This window comes from Schistocerca americana, chromosome X (assembly GCF_021461395.2).
Source record: "Schistocerca americana isolate TAMUIC-IGC-003095 chromosome X, iqSchAmer2.1, whole genome shotgun sequence".
NCBI classification, from domain to species: domain Eukaryota; kingdom Metazoa; phylum Arthropoda; class Insecta; order Orthoptera; family Acrididae; genus Schistocerca; species Schistocerca americana.
The window spans coordinates 209,361,818-209,382,062 of NC_060130.1; the positions used below are offsets into that span (position 1 = coordinate 209,361,818).

Consider the following 20,245-nt stretch of genomic DNA (forward strand, 5'->3'; position numbering starts at 1 on the left):
CGCGGATGATGAAGAAGTTATTGACGCAGTACGACGTTGGCTCCGACATCGACCAGTGGAATGGTACCGTGCAGGTATACAGGCCCTCATTTCAAGGCGGCGTAAGGCCGTAGCATTGAATGTAGATTACGTTGAAAAATAGTGTTGTGTAGCTAAAAGATTGGGGAATAACCTGGTGTATTTCAATGCTGAATAAAACAACCCCTGTTTCAGAAAAAAAATGTGTTGCATTACTTATTGAACTGCCCTGGTAGAATAAGTAGTGTGTAAGCCTAGGGTCCGATGACCTCAGCAGTTTGTTCCCATAGGAACTTACCAAAACTTTCCAAATTTTATTCATCTGAGCAAAACAAACACGTCTTCTGTAAAAATCAGTATGCGCAAAACTATTTCGCGTATCTAGTTGCCGGCCGGCCGGAGTGGCCGAGCGGTTCTAGTCGCTACAGTCTGGAACCGCGCGACCGCTACGCTCGCAGGTTCGAATCCTGCCTCGGGCATGGATGTTTGTGATGTCCTTAGGTTAGTTAGGTTTAAGTAGTTCTTAAGATCTAGGGGACTGATGACCTCAGAAGTTAAGTCCCATAGTGCTCAGAGCCATTTGAACCATTTTATCAAGTTGCCACTTGACTCAGATTAATGTACTGATGTGAAAAAATTCATGGGATAACGATATACACATGGCGGTAGTATCACGTGCACAAGGTATAAAAGGGCAATCTACATCTACATCTACATAGATACTCCGCAAGCCACTGTAAAGTGCGTGGCGGAGGGTTCCCTGTATCACACTACTACTCATTTCCTTTCCTGTTCCACTCGCAAATAGATCGAGGGGAAAAAACTTTCTATATGCCTCCGTATGAGCCCTAATTTACCTTCATGGTCATCACGCGCAGTATGTCGGCGGCAGTAGAATCGTTCGGCTGTGAGATTCATATGTAAATTTTCTTAACAGTGTTTCCCTAAAAAACGTCACCTCCAGGGATTCCCATTTGAGTTCCTGAAGCATCTCCGTAACGCTTACGTGTTGTTCGAATCTACCACTAACAAATCTAGCAGACCGTCTCTGAATTGCTTCGACGTCTTCCTTCAGTCCTACCTGGTATGGGTCCCAAGCACTAGAGCAGTACTCAAGAACAGGTCGTACCAACATCCTATATGCGGTCTCCTTTACAGGTGAGCCACTCATTCCTAAAATTCCTTCAATAAAGCGAAGTCTACCATTCGCCTTCCCTACCACAGTTCTCACATGCTCCTTCCACCTCATATCGCTTTGCAACGTTATGCCCAGATATTTAAACGACTTGACTGTGTCAAGATGGGCAATAGTAATACTGTATCAGAACATTACAATTCTGACACTCTGCTACTTTTCAGATTCGCCAGACATCAGCAGAAACACCCTGTGAGTGCGTTAGTGTCACTAGAATAAATTACTGGGGTAGGAGTTGACCCTTATTCTGTGACAGAGCATATCAGTGTTTAGCTGTACAAAATTTAATTTTTGTATTGTTCTCAAAGAAGCACACAGGCTTACATAGATTGTGACATGACAATTTCAGTACAGTTGTCAAGACAACGCCCTGACTAGCAGAACTAACACTGAACATAACAATACCAAATTTAAATAGAAGTTTTTCTACAAGATTTTTCTTACGGCTAGGCAGTGAAGCACTGTGAGTTGGCCAATATTACGACAAATCATCAGATTCTGGTTCTAAGTTCGGTACTATTTAGGATGACAATCAAGTCTATGGAGAGCCGGCCGGAGTGGCCGAGCGGTTCTAGGCGCTACAGTCTGGAACCGCGCGACCGCTACGGTCGCAGGATCGAATCCTGCCTCGGGCATGGATGTGTGTGATGTCCTTAGGTTAGTTAGGTTTAAGTAGTTCTAAGTTCTAGGGGACTAATGACCTCAGAAGTTAAGTCTCATAGTGCTCAGAGCCATTTGAACCATTTTTGACATGACACACATCCATGCCCGAGGCAGGATTCGAACCTGCGACCGTAGCAGCAGCCCGGCTCCGGACTGAAGCGGCTAAAACCGCTCGGCCACAGCGACCGGCACTCGATAAGATTTTGCGAAAGTGTGTACAGGGTTGTCAGAAACAGAAAAGCCTGTAGGGGTGCTGCAGAGTAGGTTGTGCTGAAAAATAATTATGAAGAAAACATTGGATACTTTGCGCCGTTTCCGAGTTAACTAGCATAGAAGTTAATCAATCAAGCAGATGCGCGTGCAAATTCAAGCGGTCAGCTAGAAACTGTCTCTATACGCTATGGGAACGACTAATTGCATCTGGAAGGCCGCTTCAACTTGGGCGCGCAGTGGCCTGATTGGATGACTTCAATGCTAATTATCTCGCAAACAGGGCAACGTATCGAATTTTTTAATCACTTATTTCTCAACACAACATACCCTGCAACACCCTTACAAACTTTTCAGAATATCTCTGGACGCTCTGCATATGGTAATCGACGTAGCGAATACAAGAACTGCACAAACTAGCACATGTACCCACCTCATGGTTCGAGGGCTGCTTTGTCAAACACATCAGCCTGATTATTCATGGGGACCGATACATAAATCATGAAAATTATAAATGGGATTTCACATCATTCATCGTAATTATACAATTCCCATTACCTAAAACGAGCCATTATTAGTATTTCCAGTACATATCATAAATATTTTATTTGACTATTGTGAACATTAGAGAAGACCGGTTATTTCTATATCATGCTCAAAAAAGGAATTTTAGACATTAAGAGCCTGGTGAATGAGGGCATTATCACCTTTGAAGCTGCGCTACACTTTTGATATCTTCATTCAGTGGTTACCTATATTTTATCAAATACCGTTCCTTTTCCTGTGGTCAGTGGATTTGCTGAAAGCCACGATGTGATCACTCAGACCGTTTCAGAGTCATCTCCATTTTTCGCAGTTTGAATAAGACATTGTGAATTGTTCGCTTCACTGGCGTACTTCCTGGGTAAATGCGTCTCGCGTTGGGGAATTCCGTATATTTAGCCTCGTCTAACCAAATTATGTCCGCAGCTCGTGGTCTCGCGGTAGTGTTGTCGCTTTCCGAGCACGAGGTCTCGGGTTCGATTCCCCACGGGGTCAGGGATTTTCACCTGCCCTGAGATGACGGGGTGTTGTGTAGTCTTCATCATCATCATTCATCCCCATTATGGTCGGAAGAAGGCAACGGCAAACCACCCCATTAGGACCTTCCCTAGTACAGTGGTGCGGGTCTCCCGCATCGTTCCTCTTCGCGCTGCCAAGAAGCATGGGACTTCATTTCCAACCAAATTATATGCGGCTATGGGACGGTAAATGCCCTAATAGACTGAAGAATCATTAGTCATCAACGGCAGATGAGGATGCAGATGGCAATGGAAATCACTGCATTATAGATAATATGTGTATTCACAGGATATGTAGCCTGCAATTGAAAGTTTGTCATGATAAATTTTCCATTGGCAATAGATTCTAGATTATTCCCCCATTCGTATATCCTGGAAGGGACTGTCTAAGGGGAGGTAAACATGGAAAAATACACTACGTGATCAAAGTATCCGGACACCTGGCTGAAAATGACTTACAAGTTCGTGGCGCCGTCCATCGGTAATGCTGGAATTCAGTATGGTGTTGACCCACTCTTAGCCTCGACGACAGCTTCCAGTCTCGCAGGCATACATTCAATTAGGTGCTGGAAGGTTTCTTGGGGAATAGCAACCCGTTCTTCACGGAGCGCTGCACTGAGGAGACGTATCAATGTGGGTCGGTGAGGCCTGGCACGAAGTCGGCGTTCCAAAACATCCCAAAGATGTTCTGTAGGATTCAGGTCAGGACTCTGTGCAGGCCAGTCCATTACACGGATATTATTGTCGTGTAAACACTCCGCCACAGGCAGTGCATTATGAACAGGTGCTCGATCGTGTTGAAAGATTCAATCGCCATCCCCGAATTGCTCTTCGACAGTGGGAAGCAAGAAGGTGCTTAAAACATCAGCGTAGGCCTGTGCTGTGATAGTGCTACACAAAACAACAAGGGGTGCAAACCCCCTCCATTGAAAACACGACTAGACCATAACACCACTGCCTCCGAATTTTACTGTTGGCACTACAAGCGCTGACAGATGACGTTCACCTAGCATTCGCCATATCCACACCCAGACATCGGATCGCCACATTGTGTGCCATGATTAGACACTCCACACAACGTTTTTCCAATGTTCAGTCGTCCAATGTTTACGCTCCTAACACCAAGGGAGGCGTCGTTTGGCATTTGCCGGCGTAATGTGTGGCTTATGAGCAGCCACTCGACCATGAAATCCAAGTTTTCTCACCTCCCGCCTAACTGTCATACTACTTGTAGTGGATCCTAATGCCGTTTGGGATTCCGGTTTGATGGTCTGGATAGACGTCTACTCTTTTCAACTGTCTGCGATCTGTCAGTCAACAGATGAGGTCAGCCTGTACGCTTTTGTGCTGTACGTGTCCCTTCAAGTTTCAACTTCACTATTACATCGGAAACAGTGGACCTATGGATGTTTAGGAGTGTGGAAATCTCGCGTACAGACGTATGACAAGTGACACCCGATCACCTGACCAAATTGGAAGTCCGTACCGCGGAGCGCCCCATTCTGCTCTCTCGCGATGTCTAATGACTACTGAGATCGCTGATACGGAGTACCTGGCAGTAGGTAGCAGCAGAGTGCGTCTAATATGAAAAACGTATGTTTTGAGGGGTGTCCGGCTACTTTTGATCACATAGTGTACTAAACAACCAAGGAAATGGCAACATTCTCCGAGTTGGGGCGTGAGATGTCAGAAGTTTGATCGTGGTAAGGAAGCTAAAGAACAGTGAAAGAACGCTGCAACGTCTCAATCCAGATACAGCGGAAGTCAGTGAAGTGAAATGGAAATATCATGATTTATGGCAGACGAATATAGGATAATAACAGCAGCGGAAAATTGTATAATAACGGGAGAAAGGTTCGTTAAGAATAAGAAAGTAGGCCTCTCCAACGGGAAGGAGCTGTCTGATGAGTTCATACAAAAATAAAAGGTAGTCGATATAGAAGACATGGGGTGGGGGATCCAATATTGGAATCAGAGTTTAACAGAGCTTTAGAAGTGTTGGGATAAAATAAAAGCAGAAGGGATAAATAAAATCACTCCGGAATTTATGTAATCACTGCGAGGAGTGGCAACTAAACGACAACTCAAACTGGTAAGCTTTGATCAATGAGACTGGAGACATAGCATTAGATTTTCGGAAAAGATAAAATCCTGAAGGAAGGGCAGAAAAGTGCGAGAAATATCGCATAATCAGCTTAACAGCTCATGTCTCCAAGTTGTTAGCAAAAATAATATACAAAAGGATGAAAAATTTGAAGAACCGTTAGATGATCAGTTCGGCTTTCGGAAATGGAAAGGTACGAGAGAGGCAGTTATGACGTTGTGATTGATTATGGAAATAAGGCTTAAGAAAAATCAAGACATTTTCGTAGGATTTGTCGACCTAGAAAAACAGACAATGTAAAATGCAGCAAGATGTTCTAAACTATGAGAGAAATAGGAGTAAGCTATAAGAAAAGGCGGGTAGCATATAATATGTACAAAAACCAAGAGAGAACAATAATAACGTTTGATCAAGAACAAAGTGCTCTGATTAAGACGTGTGTGAGTCAGATTTAGCCTTTCGCCACTACCATTCAGTCTATACGTCGAAGAAGCAAATGGAAATGAAAGTTTCAAGAGTGAGATTAAAATTCAAGAAGAAAAGGTATCAATGATAAAAATCACTGATGACTTTGTATTCTCAGTGAAAGTGAAAAATTACAGGATATGTTGAATGGAATGAATAGTCTAATAAACACAGCATATGGATTGAGAATGCGTGAAATTCAGAAGTAATGAGGACTAGTAGAAATGAGATTAGCGATAAACTTAAAATTGACGGCCCACGAACTAAGCAAAGTTAATGAATTCTGCTGCCTAGGAAGAAAAGCACTTTATGAACGATACAGATACGCACAGGCGTACAGGGCATTCCAGGCCAAAAGATGTCTATTTGTGTGCAGAATTTTTCGCGATTGAGAGTGGAGGGCTGGAGTAATTAACTTACGCGACTGACCTGAAGACCATTTATTAACAAAAACATCCTTTAGGTGCAGCTAGCACTCTTGGCTGGCTACAAGGCTGCCGGCCGCGCACTTGCGGGGACATTGGCTGCGGGGCACACGCTGGGCAGCCCGGTTTCTCCAGTCATAAGCGCCGATCTCAACCTGCAACTAAGACAGGTATAGGGCAACAGCCCGCTTACAATGTTACCAGAGCCTTTAACCACAACGAACAGTCACTAATCCAGCGGCGATACAGACCATGAAAGTACTGCCGATAGTTAAAATCGAATTCAAATAAAACCAATTTCACTTACTTTAAGCTCTCAATAACTCAGATAAATTTTTTTTAATACATCGATCCTGACAGACTGGTTGAACATAGTGTCTTTAAAGTATATCCATTCATTAATCAAAGTTTTACTCCATAAAGCAATAAAACTGATAAGAAATGAAATCAGAGTTTAATTACTTTGGTCCCGTGGGCAAGAATCACTCACAATACACGTAAACCAAATACAACGGACATACACACTGGACATCAACCAATACAAACCACACACGTACAACAAATACTAATGCCCACTGCACCGGCTTGTCATGCACCATTGCGCTTTAACCCTTTAGTTCCCAAACATCACCACCCAGACATATCGCGCGGCGGTATTTGATGGCTGAGCGCAGCTTAAGATAAAGTTATCCTAAAGAATTCATGCTTAACAGCGTTACTTCTGATTTAAACTATACTGAACCAAAAAAATAAACAATAAATTAATTTACTGTGGTTGAATCATGCGGGACACCACTATCAAATCCGTAATGTTTAACCCCTAATATTTACGGCATATAACACCTTAACCAATTTTATGATTACAGGGAAAACTTTCACAGCATCGCCCATGTGGGGGCCACATGCAAACGCTTCAATAGTTTACCAGAATTGGATAGCCCTCGGCACAGATCCGCATCGGGAAGATATGTGTAACCACATTCTCATGTAAAGGTGTAAAGCAACACTGCTGGCCCTTACCGCAACGAGCAAAATAGAAAAAATGAACAAACCACAACTTTCCGTAACTTCGGCAAACCAGAACAGTAGCAGAAAGTGACACGATAACGCTGGGAACAGCTAGAAGGGCCACACTTCGTGATACCACTTAGCATCAGACTCAATACTAACCTCATTCCGCGCCAATCAGAGCTGCAAAAAGCCGTAAAGCCCAGTAGTATTTGTTTTGTAGTGCCGATTGTCCAGCACTTTACTCAATTTTCAACGTTCGCTGTCGGTAATACAATAAGACCACCTTGCACTACCGATCCCGATTCTAAATCAAAAGTGAACATTCTAAGACACAGTGAAACTGAAGATTTCAGAAATGGATCACAATGTAGTATGCATCACCCGGTATCACCTTAGAAGGCTTGCCTGGGCTAATCCGACCGACTGCCACAAGATCGTTAACAAATCTCACCTACAGACAGTATAAATCACCACACAGCTATAACATTTAAAAAAAACTATCTTTCAACACGCGTCTGCGTTATCAGTACCACAGACATAATAAAACAATTCGCTTAGATGGATAGTTCAAAGAACTAGGTGGAATCCGCAGTTCACTACTGTCTGCCAAGGCTGTGTTCCCAAAAGAAAAACATTTAGCGGTTCATGCTAGGAAGTCGTACTGCCGTACACCTTACCGGCGACTCACAAGCAGGAGATGTTACGATAAATAATTCCCAGAGCCAACTATCGCTATTTGCTTAACCCAGTTATTCCAGGCTTCTCATAGGCAACAATCCGGCGACGACGTAGAGGTGAGTTGTAGGCCAGCGCCACTCAAGTTCGCCGTGAGGCAGGGGGCGCGCGAATTCAAAGCGCCAGGACGACGAACATCCGGCCTTAATTTAAGGAAGAACTTTCAGAGAATATGCGTTTGGCATTGTATGGTAGTGAATCAAGGACTGTCGGAAAACGGGTAAAGAAAGAACAGATGCGTTTGAGATGTGGTGCTATAGATGGATGTTGGAAAATTATGTGGACTGATAAAATAACGATTGAGGAGATTCTCCGAAGAATCGGCAAAAAAAATGGTACAGAATGACATGAAGAAAGGACGAGATGATGGGCCATGTGTTAAGACATGAGGGTATATTTTCCATAGTACTAGATGGAGGAGTAGAGTGTAAAAGCTGTACGGGATGTCCAGAGACTGGAATATGTCGAACAAAAAATAATTGAGAACGTAGGGGGCAACTGTTACTATGAAATAACGAGTTTAGCACAAGAGGGAAGAATTTTTGGCTTGCCATGTCGAACCAGTCAGCAGACTCATGACTAAAAAAATGGAACCATATTTTGTGCTATTTGTACCACCAAAGCCTCTGCTTTATAAGAGGTTTGTCACATACGTGAATTGTTTTTGAGCTGCTATTTACTTATTTCCGTAGACACTATCGGGGCTCTGGCCTGCTTATGAAAGGTTGGAAGCCTTTTTCATGTTCTCCTTTCCTAACCAGTGAGTTTTGTTTTTCTCACTCTATCGTGTAGCAGTCAATTCTGTTTGCTATAGTTGCACTAGGTACAGTATAAGCAGATACCATTGATACATTCATTCTTGTTGTCAGTGATGCCTCAGCTAAGCAGCCACCGACAATTTTCCCTCGTTGAAAGTCTGTAATGTCCGATACGGCGGTAGGTCAACTCAATATCGACAGACGTAATGGCAGCTCAGAACCGTTCCAGATATGTTATAGCAATATTTAAAAGTGAATTTCAGTGTAATACGTAAAACTGCTACAACTCCGGAAATGAGGTTTCTACACAAAGAGATTCATGTTACTTAGTCTTGCACACGTACGAGGGGCGTTCAGAAAGTAAGCTCCGATCGGTCGCGAAATGGAAACGACTATGAAAATCCGATAAAGCTTTGCACAGATGTGTTGGGTAGTGTCTCTAGTATAACCCCAGTTAGCATCACGTCGCTCTTCTCATTTCTGAGCTCGCAGTGAGTGCGTAAAGATGTCTAGAAAATAGTGTCTGCCGCCAAGGACGAGGGCCTGGTGAGAAATTTCGCCTGAAGCTATGCAGCTAACATTACATAACTGTCGTGCTGCTTCTTCTTCAAGACATTTCTCAGCCGCATTCTGCAGGGGCAACGAAGATGCTCCTGCATCGTTTTCAAATGGAAATGTGAGATTACCCACAATACAGTCCGCAATTGTCTCCCCCTGAGTTTCATCTCTAGTCACATGAACCGCTGTCTTTGAAGACAACATTTTGACACAGACAACGAGGTGTAGGCTAGCGTGGAGAATTGGCGGAAAGCACTGGCCGCTGCCTTCTATGATGAGGCTATTGAAAAGTTGGTACAACGCTATGACAAAAGTCTAAGTCAGAACGGCGACTACGTAGAGAAGTAGCTGAAAGGTGTAGCTAATTGTTACAAGTAAAACATTTCTGATGTTCACTGTGGTTTCAATTTGGCAATCAATCGGAGCTTACTTTCTGAACAGGCCTCGTATGTCTAGTTTGATGTTTGATCTTGTCGCTGTTGCCGCAGGTAGCATCTTTGATCCATAACCGAAACTTCCTCGGTCCCAGGTTCGAATCCCGCCGCTGCTTGAATTTGGATTATAATCAGCATTGGTGGCGGAAGACTTCTGGCATAAGAAGTCACCCTCATCCTGCCAACGGCCTTGTCAAAGAGGGCGGAGGAGCGGACAGAGGTTCAGGGCACTCCCTTGTGGCTCTAAAATGGCTCTGAGCGCTATGGGACTCAACGTCTTAGGTCATAAGTCCCCTAGAACTTAGAACTACTTAAACCTAACTAACCTAAGGACATCACACACACCCATGTCCGAGGCAGGATTCGAACCTGCGACCGTAGCAGTCCCGCGGTTCCGGACTGGAGCGCCTAGAACCGCGGCCGGCACTCCCTTGTCCTAGGGGTGGGAAACTGCCCCTAAAGGTGGAAGAATCAGCAATGATCAACGGCATCAGGATGCAGAAGGCAATGGAAACCACTGCATTATAAACACGTAGTGTCATGATGATCTCTCCGTTGGCAAAAGATTCCGGAATAGTCGCCAGCCGAAGTGGTCGTGCGGTTCTAGGCGCTGCAGTCTGGAACCGCGAAACCACTACGGTCGCAGGTTCGAATCCTGCCTCGGGCATGGATGTGTGTGATGTCCTTAGGTTAGTTAGGTTTCACTAGTTCTAAGTTCTAGGGGACTAATGACCTCAGAAATTGAGTCCCATAGTGCTCAGAGCCATTTGAACCATTTTGAACCGGAATAGTCCCCCATTCGGATCTCCGGGAGGGGACTGCCAAGGGGGAGGTTACCATGAGAAAAAGATTGAATAATCAATGGAAGGATAAATTTCTACGAGTCGGGGCATGGAATGTCAGAAGCTTGAAGGTGGTAGGGAAACTAGAAAATCTGAAAAGGGAAATGCAAAGGTTCAATCTAGACGTAGTAGGGGTCAGTGAAGCGAAGTGAAAAGAAGACAAGAATTTCTGGTCAGATGAGTATCGGGTGATACCAACAGCAGCAGAAAATGGTATAACAGGAGTAGGATTCGTTATGAATAGGAAGGTAGGGCAGAGAGTGTGTTTTTGTGAACTGTTCAAATGGCCAAATGGCTCTGAGCACTATGGGACTCAACGTCTGAGGTCATCAGTGCCCTAGAACTTAGGACTACTTAAACCTTACTAACCTAAGGACATCACACACATCCATGCCCGGGGCAGGATTCGAACCTGCGACCTTAGCAGTCACGCGGTTCCGGACTGAAGCACCTAGAACCGCTCGGCGAACAATTCAGTGACAGGATCGTTCGTATCAGAACGGATAGCAAACCAACACCGTCAAAGATAGTTCTGGTATACATGCCGACGTCGCAAGCTGAAGATGAAGAGATAGAGAAAGTGATGAGGATATTGAAAGGGTAATACACTATGTAAGGGGGATGAAAATCTAATCGTCATGGGGGACTGGAATGCAGTTGTAGGGGAAGGAGAAGAAGAAAAGATTACAGGAGAATATGGTCTTGGGACAAGGAATGAGAGAAGAGAAAAACTAATTGAGTTCTGTAACAAGTTTCAGCTAGTAATAGCGAATACCCTGCTCAAGAATCAGAAGAGGAGGAGGTATACTTGGAAAGGGCCGTGTGATACGGGAAGGTTTCAGTTAGATTACATCATGGTCAGACAGAAATTCCGAATTCAGATACTGGATTGTAAGGCGTACCTAGGAGCAGATATACACTCAGATCACAGTACAGTAGCGTTGAAGAGTAGGCTGAAGTTTCAGACATTAGTCAGGAAGAATCAATACGCAAAGAAGTGGGGTACGGAAGTACTAAGGAATGATGAGGTACGCTTGAAGTTCTCTAAGGCTATAAAAAGGAATAGCTCAGTAGGCAGTATAGTTGAAGAGGAATGGACATCACTAAAAAGGGCCATCACAGAAGTTGGGAAGGAAAACATAGGTACAAAGAAGGTAACTGCGAAGAAACTATGGGTAACAGCAGAAATACTTCAGTTGATTGATGAAAGGAGGAAGAACAAAATTGTTCCGGGAAACTCAGGAATACAGAAATACAAGTCGCTGAGGAATGAAGTAAATAGGAAGTGCACGGAAGTTAAGACGAAATGGCTGCAGGAAAATGTGAAGGCATCAAAAAAGAAATGATAATTGGAAGGAAAAACTCAGCATACAGGAAAGTCAAAACAACCTTCGGTGACATTAAAAGCAAGGGTGGTATCATTATGTGTGCAACGGGAATTCCACTGTTAAATGTAGAGGAGAGAGTGGATAGGTGGGAAGAATACATTGAAAGCCTCTATGAGGGGGAAGATTTGTCTGATGTGATAGAAGAAGAAACAGGAGTCGATGTAGAAGAGATAGGGGATCCGGTATTAGAATCAGAATTTAAAAGAGTTTTGGAGGACTTAAGGTCGAATAAGGCAGAAGGGATAAATAACATTCCATCAGAATTTCTAAAATCATTGGGGGAAGTGGCAACAAAAGGTCTATTCACGTTGGTGTGTGGAATGGATGAGTTTCGCGACATACCATCTGACTTTCGGAAAAACATCATCCACACAATTCCGAAGACGGCAAGAGCTGACAAGGGCAAGAAATATCGCACCATTAGCTTAACAGCTCGTGCATCTAAGTTGCTTACGAGAATAATACACAGAAGAATGGAAAAGAAAATTGAGGATGCGATATATGACGATCAGATTCGCTTTTGGAAAAGTAAAGGAACGAGAGAGGCAATTCTGACATTGCGGTTAATAATGGAAGCAAGACTAAAGAAAAATCGGGACACGTTCATAGGATTTGTCGACCTGGAAAAAGCGTTCGACAGTGTAAAATTGTGCAAGAGGTTCGAAATTCTGAAAAAAGTAGGGGGTAAGCTGTTGGGAAAGACGGGTCATATACAACATGTACAACAGCCAAGATGGAATAATAAGAGTGGACGACCAAGAACGAAGTGCTCGTATTCAAAAAGGTGTAAGACAAGGATGTAGCCTTTCTCCCCTACTGTTCAATCTGTACATCGAGGAAGCAATGATGAAAATAAAGATTCAGGAGTTGAATTAAAATTCAAGGTGAAACGATATCAGTGATACAATTCACTATTGACATTGCTATCCTGAGTCAAAGTGAAGAAGAATTACATGATCTGCTGAACGGAATGAACAGTCTAATGAGTACACAGTTTAGGTTGAGAGTAAATCGAAGAAAGACGAAGGTAATGAGAAATAGTAGAAATGAGAACAGCGAGAAACTTAACATCAGGATTGATGGTCACGAAGTAGATGAAATTAAGGAACTCTACTTCCTAGGCAGTAAAATAACCAATAACGGACGGAGCAAGGACGACATCAAAAGTAGACTAGTTATGGTAAAAAAAGGCATTCCTGGCCAAGAGAAGTCTACTAACATCAAATATCGGCCTTAATTTGAGGAAGAAATTTTTGAGAATGTGCGTTTGGAGCACAGCATTGTATGGTAGTGAAACATGGACTGTGGGAAAACCGGAACAGGAGAGAATCGAAGCATTTGAGATGTGGTGCTACAGACGAATGTTGTAAATTAGGTGGACTGATGAGGTAATGAATGAGGAAGTTCTACGCAGAATCGGAGAGGAAAGGAATATGTGGAAAACACTGATAAGGAGAAGGGACAGCATGATAGGACATCTGTTAAGACATGAGGGAATGACTTCCATGATGCTAGAGGGAGCTGTAGAGGGCAACAACTGTAGAGGAAGGCAGAGATTGGAATACATTCAGCAAATAATTGAGAACGTAGGTTGCAAGTGCTACTCTGAGATGAAGAGGTTAGAACAGGAGAAGAATTCGTGGCGGGCTGCATCAAACCAGTCAGAAGACTGATGACAAAAAAAAAAGGGGGGGAGCAAGGAAAGGAGGATGAAAGGATGTAGTTCAACTTCTTGTCGACATTGTAGACAGAGCAGCTGGTCTATTGGCCAAAATTTGGACGTGCAACAACTATCGTCTTGTTGAAGGGTTGCTTTTGACATCCGTCTCAAGTGATTTGAGGAAATAACGGAAAATCTAAACGGAGATGAAAAGATGGAATTTGCACTCCACTCGCCACCCTATTACTACGATTCCATTGTCTAAGCTACTACACCATCTCACTTGCGACGACCAAAAAGCAGCTGTTACCTCTTCCCTAGCTACTTTCCGAGGACTGACCAACTAAGTCGAAATTGAAGAACTACGCTATCTATTTTTAACATAATCTACTTTGCAATATCTTTTTGACTTACTAAGATTCCTCCAGTGCTAATTTTAACATTATAAATACTACTACAGTTACTCCTCCATATAGAGACTTCTGTGCGTATGAAATATTTAGGCATGTCTTAAGCACTGTTTGCAGCTTAACAGCTGTAGCTACTGTTCATCAAAAATTACCCCTGTCCCACAGTAACAGAGTTTTACTAGAGCGTAATCTGTTTACCGTAACTGTGAGTCGTAAAACAGTGGCGCAATTAGGACCGTGTTTCATATCTTGGATCGTTAAGGAAGAGAAGGTATGAGCTTCGTAATGCGTCAGCAGCCGTGACTAAATGATAGCAGGGAAGGCGCAGCGCATAACGAGCGTCGTTTTCAGCTTCCGTAGTTCGATTAAGCTCCTCGCGTGTTTACTCTGTTGTTTAAAGTGGTGTCGATAAAAATGCGTGGGAAATGAACTGTGACAGTAAAACTTCTGATTTTAAATGTTCAAGACTTTTAGGCTGAACGCTGTTTTACGTGACACAGTGCCATGGGAGATTCGGGTGGAATGAAAAACTTACAAGTGATTCCGGCTTTGTAGGTGTTTTAAATAAGTTTAATTTTAGAGGAAATGCTAAACATAATACGCTATTCTCAACAACACACTACAATGTTAAACAAAATCTGGCGAGTGATCTTACTAGTTGCCATGTTCCTTCCATCAAATTTACCAGTAGTCTTTCTCATATTTGTCCAAAAATTTCGAAAATAATACATTGAGTTCCCCGCCGAAGTAAAGCAAAGTTTGATGTTTCCATCAGACATATGCAGTTTAACGTTACCTACTAGGAAAAATCACAAGATATTAAAACGTAAGGATGTAACTGAAAAGTTGTGGTGTCCATATAGAGTGACGTGAGTCGACCAGCGAACACTTCATGCAGTATAGGAATTGTCCAGACTACAACATGACAAGTATTAGAGTACTGCTGAAACTATTTATTCAGAGTGTCCGTTGATCAAAATGCGGCCACTAAGACTGAGATGTCATTTCAAAATAACAAGTTCCATTCAGGGTAACTCTTGTTTCGCCATAATTGGTATCTAAATATCGACATCTGTGATTTTAGAAATATGTAGTGAGGATGTTCTGTTAATGTTAGTGACTTTTTCGTTATCATTCTCAAAAAAGTCCGTTCCGTTGATGCCATCACATCAGATCATCACCATCACACTTTTTTTAAAGCATGGATGACTGTAAAATCTTCTGTTCCCATTCGTGTTAATTCAGTTTGTGTTAACATACAAGTTCGTCGTCACTGAAAATTATTCTACGTGCAGTCTTCTCATCGGCTTGTTGCCTCGTCATAAATTAAACAACGTATTACTTCCTTTTAGAGTGGTTGGTTGATTGTTTTCAGTTCTGGACTTATCTGAAGTTTATATGCATGGAAATGAAGATATTTCGTCGAAATACACTCTACGATGGCTACCGACAAACCCAGCTGCCGAGAACGAAGATAAATCGACATCTGTGAATGTACGGTAACATACTCACGCATAAGTCATTGTTAACCGCGGATTGACAATTTCATGGACGCCTAGAGCTTTTGATGTTCACAGTGGGACCCGTTGCTTCAAATTTCTTAATAGTCTTGCTCATAACTGGCTCATTCGGTGCTACATGATGCCCCAGCATTGTTCGGAGTTTACGACCAAGCTCCTCGCGTTTCTCGTAATGCACTTTCACTGTAAAGGCGCACTATGCAGCGGTATACCCTTCCAAGATAACTAAAAAATCACTGACACATACAGAGCCTCTCCGTAACACATTTCAAGGATAAGATTTGGATATCCATGTAATAATACCGGCAATACACTATCATAAAACTGGCAGGGATATCGTACTCGGCACACTTTGTGAGACAGACGCTAGTGACCTTCCTTTCAGACCAATACTAGAAATATGTACTGGAAAACAGCTCACAGTATCTAACGATGTCTCCAGTTTTTTTATACGCTCATGTCGTCTACTAGCAACTTCAGAGAGCTAAATAGTTGGCAGACTGGTCGCATATAAATATCGTGGACAATTCCTTAAGGTACAATGAAAGATATTTTAACTTTTGACGACGTATACCCTTTAAGAACAATGACCTTGGTTTGTTAGCTAGGAAGGTGTCAATCTATTCGTATATCCCATCATTCCGTAAGCATAAATTTCGGTAACTAAACAACGATAATTAACTACTTCGAAGACTTTCCAGAAGTCAATAAACACGTCATCACCAGTCGGTGAAACCCATGATAGAGGGCCAGGGGAAACTGTCTCATTCGTCATACATACACATACAGATACAAACACAAACACGCATTTCAAACGTTAATGGCAAGAACAGAGATAGAATACGAGTAAAACGTTATATAACCCAGTTGGATAGGTATCTAACAATAAGTTTGCCCTAACAAATTATTTGAAAATGAACAACGTGAATCCTTGAGTATTTGTATACCATAACAGGCTTATTGAAATAAATTAGTTGCTACTACTCTGTTAAATAAGAAACTATCACATTAGCGCAAAAACTCTCACTAGTTCATAGCTACAGACTTGAACAACTTGATTGGGAGGTAGTTATAAATGTACATATAGTACGTTAGAGACACATATTAATTCGTGTCTAGTCCATCTACACCTACGTGACTACTCTGCTATTCGGAATTAAGTGCCTGGTAGAGGGTTCATCGAACCAGCTTCAAGCTATTTCTCAACCGTTACACCCTCGAACAACGCGCGGGTGAAAAACACTTAAATCTTTCCGTGCAGTCTCTGATATCTCTTATTTTTCTTGCGATAACCTTTCCTCCTTATATAGTTGGGCGTTTACAAAATATTTTCTCATTCGGGGGAGAAAGTTGGTAACAGAAATTTCGTGAAAAGGTCTCGCCGAAACTAAAAACGCCTTTGTTTTAATGATTTCCACCCCAACTCGCGTTTCATATCCGTAACACTTTCTCCTCTATTTCGCGTTGATAAAAAACAAGCTTCTAGTTTTATGAACTTTTTCGATATTCCCCGTCAATTCCATCCGATGTGATTCCATGTGGCACATCAGTACTCCAGAAGAAGAAGGACGCAAAAGCGTAATTAGATAGTTATTATTTAGAGTCAGTTGCCACTTTTCGCATCATACAGATATCTTGTGTAAATTGTTCTGTAGTTTGTTTTGATCTTTTTATGACTTCACGAGACGCTAAATGACATCATCTGCAAATAGTATTAAAATGGCTACTCAGATTGTGTCCAAAATGGATTATATAGATTAGGATCAGCAGAGGGTCTATAACACTTCCTCGGGGAGCACCAGATTTCATTTCTGTTTTGTTTGGTGACTTTGATTCAGTCACAACGAACTGTGATCTTTCTGACAGGAAATAACGAATCCAGTCGCACAACTGAGACGATACTCCATACGCACGCAATTTGATTAGAAGTCGCTTGTGAGTGGCGGTATCAAAATCCTTCTGGAAATTTAGAAATATGGCATCAATCTGAGATATCCTGTCGACAGCACTCATTACTTCGTGTAAATAAAGACCTAGTTGTGTTTCAGAAGAACGATACTTCCTGAATTCGCGCTGACTATTTGTGACTAGATCTACATTCCAGTATTCCAGCATCTTTGGTTTATTTTTGATATTCTGCTAAGCTGACATATCACGTCCTCCAAATTTAATTCTTTGAGAAGTTAGTAAATGAACGACAAAACAGCTAACCCACAAAGCAACGGTGCCATTATTACATTTCATTGTTATACTGGCTAGTAAATAAGCAAATTAGCTGTGGAATCATGTAGGAATTAGCTGCCATTCCATGATGTGCACGCTCTTGTGTCGAATCAGCTTTAAGTTCTTGACAAGCTTACGTTCACTTTGGCCCTTTTACAGTTGGTTTTTCACAGCTTACCATTCCCTACTGCAGATACTGCTACCCTTTCCTTCCAGTTAAATTTCTTTCCACTATTAACAGTAACTTTGTAGTTTCTTAAAGAGATAACGGATATAAAAGCACAGTTAACCATAACTAGACGATGATACTACTTGATTTCATTTCCATTTTCAATGGAATGAGCTTACAATCAGAGATGACGTCTGTCGTAAACGATGCCATCGATTTTATTACAGCGTTTTAGATGCATGATATTACTTATATCGTGGATCAGAAATGTTATTAGAGTGCACATAGCAATTAAAAACACACTACTGGCCATTAAAATTGCTACACACGAAGATGACGTGCTACAGATGCGAAAATTCCCGACAGGAAGAAGATGCTGTGATCTGCAAATTATTAGCTTTTCAGAGCATTCACACAAGGTTGTCGCCGTTGGCGACACCTACAACTTGCTGACATGAGGAAAGTTAGCAAACGATTTCTCATACACAAACAGCAGTTGACCGGCGTTGCTTGGTGAAACGTTGTTGTAATGCTTCGTGTAAGGAGGAGAAATCCGTACCATCACGTTTCCGACTTTCATGAAGGTTGGATTGTAGCCTATCTCTATTGCGCTTTGTCGTATCACGACATTGCTGCTCGCGTTGGTCGAGGTCCAATGACTGTTAGCAGAATATTGAATCGGTGGGTTCAGGAGGGTAATACGGAACGCCGTGCTGGATCCCAACGGCTAATATTACTAGCAGTCGAGATGACATGCATCTTATCCGCATAGCTGTAACGGATCGTGCAGCCACGTCTCGATCTCTGAGTCAACAGATGGGGACGTTTGCAATACAAAAACCATCTGCACGAACAGTTCGACGACGTTTGCAGCAGCATGGACTATCAGCTCGGAGACCGTGGCTGCGGTTACCCTTGACGCTGCATCACAGACAGGAGCGCCTGCGATGGTGTACTCAACGACGAACCTGGGTGCACGAATGGCAAAACGTCATTTTTTCGGATGAATCCAGGTTCTGTTTACAGCATCATGATGGTGGCATCCGTGTTTAACGACATCGCGGTGAACGTACGTTGGAAGCGTGTATTCGTCATCGCCATACTGGCGTATCACCCGGCGTGATGGTATGGGGGTGCCATTGGTTACACGTCTCGGTCACCTCTAGTTCATATTGACGGCACTTTGAACAGTGGACGTTACATTTCAGATATGTTACGACCCGTGGCTCTACCCTTCATTCGATCCCTGCGAAACCCTACATTTCAGCAGGATAATGCACGACCGCATGTTGCAGGTCCTGTGCGGGCCTTTCTGGATACAGAAAATGTTCTACTGCTGCCCTGGCCAGCACATTCTCCAGATTTCTCACCAATTGAAAACGTCTGGTCAATGGTGGCCGAGCAACTGGCTCGTCACAATACGCCAGTCACTACTCTTGATGAACTGTGGTATCGTGTCGAAGCTGCATGGGCAGCTGTATCTGTACACGCCATCCAAGCTCTGTTTGACTCAATGCCCAGGAGTATCAAGGCCGTTATTACGGCCAGAGATGGTTTTTCTGGGTACTGATTTCTCAGGATCTATGCACCCAAACTGCGTGAAAATGTAATCACATGTCAGTTGTAGTATATTATATTTGTCCAATGAATACCCGTTTATCATCTGCATTTCTTCTTGGTGTAGCAATTTTAAAGGCCAGTAGTGAAGATGAAGAATATTTTACTGTGGGCGTTACAAGACTTGCGAATTTTCCTTTGCAGAGCGGGCTGCGGTCGCAGGAGCTGGTCGATGGCTCTGGGAGCGTGCCCACGGAACTGTATGATGCCGTCGACGTCATCACCGCCGGCGCCGCCAACGGCTCAGACAGGGCCGCGCTCGCGCACGACGCAAGCCACCATCGACCGGTAAGAAGACTAAGTGAAAGTATTTAGCCTTAAAATGTGATCGCAGGTCTACTGCGCTATATCTGAGTCACCGATCAGGTAGACGGGCGATACCCAATCTTATAGTAGTTTCATATTAAGTAAACCTTGTCCTACGAACTGAGAAAGAAATCCTTGAAAAAACTAGGCACAGAACTCAAGTTCCATGGGTGTCAATCGGGAATGCTCACCCCTCACCTATAGAGATGTATTCATTTCCCAGCGGTGACCCTTACGATGGTCACAACATAAACCTCGGCGAGAGCATTGGAGAATTTAAAATAATGATACTACTTCGTCAAATGTGCCTCTCCATTGCCGTCCTTCGGTGAAATAGAACTCGTTAAGCATCTTTCCATTACCGAATTACTTCCGACACAATCGTCTGTGAGAAGAAAGGACCCCCTAGCGAAAATTTTCTAGACTGTTATCTACGAGCGCGTGCTGAAAAGTAATGCCTCCGAATGTTTTAT

The 20,245-nt window shown here is 42.9% G+C and overlaps 1 protein-coding gene across 1 annotated transcript in view; it reads left to right on the forward strand.

Moving 5' to 3' along the window:
- LOC124555740 (cuticlin-5) overlaps positions 1–20,245 on the forward strand; it is a 316,613-nt gene that overhangs the window by 156,361 nt on the left and 140,007 nt on the right. The window contains exon 3 of the mRNA XM_047129764.1: positions 19,611–19,754. Coding sequence (XP_046985720.1) covers positions 19,611–19,754 — 144 coding nt within the window. The remainder of the gene's footprint in view (positions 1–19,610; positions 19,755–20,245) is intronic.